Source organism: Nyctibius grandis, chromosome 7 (genome assembly GCF_013368605.1).
Source record: "Nyctibius grandis isolate bNycGra1 chromosome 7, bNycGra1.pri, whole genome shotgun sequence".
Lineage (NCBI taxonomy): Eukaryota > Metazoa > Chordata > Aves > Nyctibiiformes > Nyctibiidae > Nyctibius > Nyctibius grandis.
In genome coordinates, this window is record NC_090664.1 from 36,538,113 (window position 1) to 36,544,112 (window position 6,000).

The 6,000-nt window shown below is 40.8% G+C and overlaps 1 protein-coding gene across 1 annotated transcript in view; it reads left to right on the forward strand.

Annotated features, from left to right (window-relative positions):
* LOC137665413 (macrophage mannose receptor 1-like) overlaps nucleotides 1-2,862 on the forward strand; it is a 39,017-nt gene extending 36,155 nt beyond the window's left edge. The window contains 2 exon segments of the mRNA XM_068404363.1: nucleotides 1,400-1,429; nucleotides 2,028-2,862. Coding sequence (XP_068260464.1) covers nucleotides 1,400-1,429; nucleotides 2,028-2,272 — 275 coding nt within the window. The 3' untranslated portion in view covers nucleotides 2,273-2,862.
* The last annotated feature ends 3,138 nt before the right edge of the window (nucleotides 2,863-6,000 follow it).

Consider the following 6,000-nt stretch of genomic DNA (forward strand, 5'->3'; position numbering starts at 1 on the left):
CGTGCTGTTCCAGTAAGAGATGGATGAAGCAATTCCACTTAAATAATAACAGAACGGAAGCCTGATCCAGAGCATGTATAGTGACCTTTGAAAATAGTAGAAGTGTTTTGGTTAGCATTCTTTTTTTAATATTGTGTTTCTGTGTAACTGAGCACCATCTGCTTTGCTCAGGAAGTAGAAATATCAGAATATTGTGAGCCAAGCAGCCATGTGGTATTTTGGAGTTTAACTGTTAATTCTGCAAAAATAAGTATGATTTCCTGCCCTGTTTCGCAACCCCAAGGTTCAGGATGTTTCTGAGGTTCTGTCCTTTCTCCTCCCGAAGCAAAGCTGCAGCTGATGGGGAGAGCAGCCGTACACATTCATAGCAGTGTCAGAGCATTTTCTGAATAGGAAAATTCTCCTTTTAGGGCAGCTCCTAGATTTTTTTGGGTAGTCAGAGCAATACACATTACAGAAAGCTACTTCTTTGTTACTAGATGTACCAGAAAGCAGAAACTCAGTGTCAACACATACTTTATTTGTTGGGTTCAGCTGTGAGTGCCCCTAAGCGCAACGCCAAAGTACTGAGAATATTCCCTGACATCAGGTTCTCCAGAAGAACGGGGTTTCAGCGCAAGCAAATATTACATTACAGCGAGCTCTGCATCCTTCCAAGGGGCAATTTAACAGTTGCATTTCCTTCGTGCTCGCAAACACGCTGGAGCTTAACGCGTTGCTGTGCTTCTGCTGCAGCAGCCTGGCTGCTGGTGCTTCCCACATTGGAACACACACTCCAACTTTCCCTGCAGCTCCGGCTGCCCATGGGGAAGATCTGCTCTTGCACTGGCCGCCATCCAGCTCGCACCCAGCACTCCAAGAAAAGTCTTGCAGACGGCGCCCTCTTTGCACGGCCGGGAAAAACTGCATAAGAAAGCTCGAGCTTCTAAATGTCGTTATAGATGCAGATGAATTATGGTAAATTAAAATCTGCTGGGTCTCAAAGGAATTGTGTGCAGTGCAGGAAAACTGTCAAACATCCTCAGCATTTGATCAAGTTTTTCCCAGTCTCTGCAGGCATGCAGACCCAGTGAAGAGGGCAAGATCTATTAACCAGGGGTGAAGAGAGAGTCCATCTAAAACAGTCAGAAAATACCTGCTTGGAGATTCTTTGATTATTAAAGAAGAAGCAAGAAGGAGGCTTTAATATGCAAAACACTGCAGTTTTATTCCAGTGAATATCAGGTTAAAAATCAATTACACCTTTTCATCTCTGTTAACTTAGCAAATGTGTTTCCAGGAGAACTGATGAGGTAACCCTAATGCACAGGGTACCAGACCTTTCACTAACATGAAACAGTCAGGAGGAAAATGTGACCTTTTTAGGTTTTGACTAAACATTTGTCTTTATCTTTGACAGAGATTCTTAAAGCACCTGCAAACATGGAAGGTAAGATTTAATATTCCTTCCAATAGTTTCAAAGAGACATGAAAAGAAATACTTGGTTTTTTTATGAATTGGTATTTATTACTAATTTGTATTTTATATATTTATTTATATGAGCTTAATTTACTTAGTTGCCATTGAATACATTCCCCGCATAAATTAGCAGTACCCATAGGTACTTAGGGCATAGACACTACTGCATAGACACTTAGGGCATCCCAGGATAACTAAATGCTTTGATAAAATGATCACTTCCTCTTTGCTCCTTCTTTTGAATGCTAAGATCTATGAAGGGGACTGACACAGCGACATTATGATAGATTTTTTTTTAATAGACCTCTTATCCTAAAAAAACCCATACAATAGTATCTACACCTTAATTATCAAAGCTTCTTTGCCTACCCTCCTATCCTTGCCACAAGAGAACAGTGGAAGAAAGCCAGGAGATGTTGAGGTTATATTCCAATTCCTTCATAAATGTGGGTTGCTGATTAACAACCTGGTAATTAAGGGGGATATTAGACCAATAGTTTTCAGTATCGTTCATATTTATTTATGGCTACAGTACACCCACTCCTATTTGTTTTGTATTTATTTACAGATGCCAAAAAGGACAAAGCACATGGTCACATGAATATGTGGTTGCTACTTACTCTGGTCCTCATCATTTTATTAGGGATGGGCTTCATGATTTATTTCTTATTCAAGATCAAAACCCAAAATGAGACTGAAAGAGAGGCGAAGCAGCACAGCACACTGCTAGAATACAGCCGTGTCCTAACTGGAAAGGATGATGAAAATGATTCTACCAATGACAAAGAAAAAAATGAACACAGTGTTGTTTAATGGGATAACACAGCCAAACTATATGGTTAAGCTTAAAAAAAATATTGAGCTGGAACAAAGGAAATCCTAATAAAAGTTACATGCACCTAACAAGCAGATGCTATAACTAAAATTAGCAATTATTCCTTTGGTATGGATTAAGAGCTATTGCTCTATGCTCTTCAAGAAATACTCTCAGGACTAAGATTCAGTACTGTATAAAATGGCTAATTAAACAAGCATGACAAATAGCAGATCAACTGTAAATTTAGGTTTAAAAGTTATGGATTAATACCCTAGTGTTCTCGCTTTTTAGAGATTTGTGGCAGCACCACATAGTGAGTCAAGTGCAGCCATATAGTGAGCTCATATACATATAGTGAGCACATATACTCTTTGCAGAGCGCTCAGCCCCAAAGCCTGCACTTTGAGAATATACCTCACCACAGCATACTGAAGAGTTCATACTTTACTCCTTTGGAATAAACAGAGATTTACATGAATTGTTTTACCCTACTATTGCCCCTCTTCTACACTCTTCACACAAGTATCTTCCTTGCCATAGCATTATAAGTGAAATGCAGATATTTGTCCTTCTTTCATGGCTTCAACCTGGATTTTGAAAAAAAGTAAATCTTTGCAAACACTCAGTCATATTCTATAACTTTGAATGTTTTGTATCAGTTACGAATATGAGACTATATCAATAAAGGATCTATATCTTAAATAATAATACTTCAGTGTTGTTTAATTAGCATGCAGAGATGTTATACGGTTTGGTGATCTAATGAGTCATCTTAAGAGAGAGGCTAACAGGAGGAAAAACAGAAACATGAACAAGGCATATGACTAAAAAGAAACATAAATAAACTATAAAATAAAGTGGATGCCAAATAAAGCTGGAAGAATCCATTTCTGTTTTTATTTCACTTGACCGTTCATTTTAGGATGCCTTCTCTTACTAACCTCCAACTCTCTGATAAATGGACTGACGACTGGGCACTGTATCCATGCTACAGGCCAGTAAGGCAGGGGGACACACCACAGTGTCTTGGTAGTAAAATGCTTTAGAGGTTTACTGTGCTTTTTAAGTTTTCTATGAATTCTATGTTGTCTATGACAGACGGAAGAAAAAAAAAAGAAAAAGATCTCAAGGATCTCTAACAAAAACAGACCCTTAGAAACTGCATAAGAACTGTACAGGAGTGGTCACTGGGAAGGAGAGATTCACATGACATTGCATTGCTGGTTTGTAGATGTTGCAGTCAAACAAAACATATTGAAGAGGATAGGGAATGAAAGGCATTCTGTACTCAGGCTATTTTTACTGACAGTCCCCTTGATCTTACACCTTTTTTTTTTCCTTTATGTGAGTTACAACACATAGCAATATACACCTTTTTTGTAAATACTGACACTGAATTGGATTCAGTGGGTTTTGATGGCTAACAATAAAGGCAAGGCAAATGAAAAGAGTAAACAGATGAAAAAAAAACAAAACCCAAAATAATATCACTATTTATAATTTTGATATTTTGATAGTTGATATTGGTAACACAGCTCTGAAGACCCTATACTCTGTAAATGGGTTTCTTCTCTCACATTAAGTGACGTTTTGCCCTTGCAGAATATATTGTGAAATTTGTCTTCATAATAAAGCCATGAAAAATGAGGGAAAATACTAAGGGCAATTTCTGCTGAATATCTTTCCTCCCTTTCCTTCAAAGCGAATACGGGATTTTGCATTGCAGCTAAAGTTGATTTCCACTTAATAAAGGGCTGCAGCTCATTTGTAATGCTTGAGAATATTCCTCTTTGCTTGTCTCATTTACACTTCACAGAATCACAGAATCAACCAGGTTGGAAGAGACCTCAGGGATCATCGAGTCCAACCGTTGCCCTTACACCACCCTGTCAACTAGACCATGGCACTAAGTGTCATGTCCAGTCTTTTCTTAAACACATCCAGACATGGTGACTCCACCACCTCCCTGGGCAGCCCATTCCAATGTCTAATAACCCTTTCTGTAAAGAAATTCTTCCTGATGTCCAACCTGAACCTCCCCTGGTGAAGCTTGAGGCTGTGTCCTCTTGTCCTATCGCTAGTTGCCCGGGAGAAGAGGCCAACTCCCACTTCACTACAACCTCCCTTCAGGTAGTTGTAGACTGCAATAAGGTCACCTCGGAGCCTCCTCTTCTCCAGGCTAAACAACCCCAGCTCCCTCAGCCGTTCCTCGTAGGTCAGACCCTCCAGACCCTTCACCAGCTTGGTCGCCCTCCTCTGGACTCACTCCAACACCTCAACATCTTTCTTGAAGTGCGGGGCCCACAACTGGACACAGGATTCAAGGTGCGGCCTCACCAGTGCCGCGTACAGAGGGACGATCACTTCCCTAGACCGGCTGGCTACACTGTTCCTAATAGAGGCCAGGATGCCATTGGCCTTCTTGGCCACCTGGGCACACTGCTGGCTCATGTTTAGCTGGCTGTCAATCAGCACCCCCAGGTCTCTTTCTGCCGGGCCGCTTTCTAACCACTCTTCCCCCAGCCTGTAGAGCTGCATGGGGTTGTTGTGGCTGAAGTGTAAGACACGGCACTTGTTCTTGTTGAACCTCATGCCGTTGGTCTTGGCCCATCTATCTAACCTGTCCAAATCCCTCTGTAGGGCCTTCCTACCCTCCAGCAGATCGACACTCCCACCCAGCTTGGTGTCATCTGCAAATTTGCTGAGGGTGCACTCAGTCCCTACGTCTAGATCATCTATAAAGATATTGAACAGCACCGGCCCCAGAACTGAGCCCTGGGGAACACTGCTAGTGACTGGCCGCCAGTTGGACTTTGCCCCATTCACCACCACTCTCTGGGCTCGGCCATCCAGCCAGTTTTTAACCCATTTAAGAGTCCACCCATCCAAGCCCCGGGCAGCTAGTTTGTCTAGGAGGATGCTGTGGGAGACAGTGTCGAATGCCTTACTGAAGTCTAGATAGACTACATCCACAGCCCTGCCCTCATCTACTAAGCCACTACTGCCACATCTACTTTGTACCACTTGGTACAAAGAAAGAATTATTAAGTATTAAAAGTCATTTGTACTTTATGAATTAAATAATTTTGAAAGGCAGTTTTGTTGTCAAAATCACTGGTTAACAGAAACATTTGTAAAGATTTAGCTAATCTGTATTCATTCTCCTGAGATAAATTCACATGAAATAACAGCACAGTAGTTTTACCAGTTAATAAATCGAAGAAGATAAAAGCCAGGTGTATACATAGTGCCCAGTTTGTCAAGTTGCCAAGAAAAATTAGATTGTCCCGTCTGGATTAATATTTCACACTGAAATAGTCGACAGTACTCAGTGCATCAAATTAAATGAAGACATCTTTTGTAGGAGTGAAGACCTATCTTGCCAAGGAATTTGCACATATATTTTTCTGTGTTTCCCAGGTATGTATGTATGAGATTTAAAGCACATCCACTTAAAGTGCACTCCCTGCTGCTTTGTCGTTGAGGGTCAGGACTTCACAATCCCAGAACAGAACAAAGGAAGTTAAACATAATTCAGTGGAATGATGTTGAACTGTTCAAACTTTGCCACTACATTTGAATGGAAGGAAACTTCACTTTCAGATGCAAAGTCTGAATTTTGTAATTATTTACAGATTTCAAAATACCACGTGACAGGATATTTCCTTATTTAGAGCCCAGAGTTTCTCTTTCAACTAAAACTCTCCAAAACTGAGAATGAGCC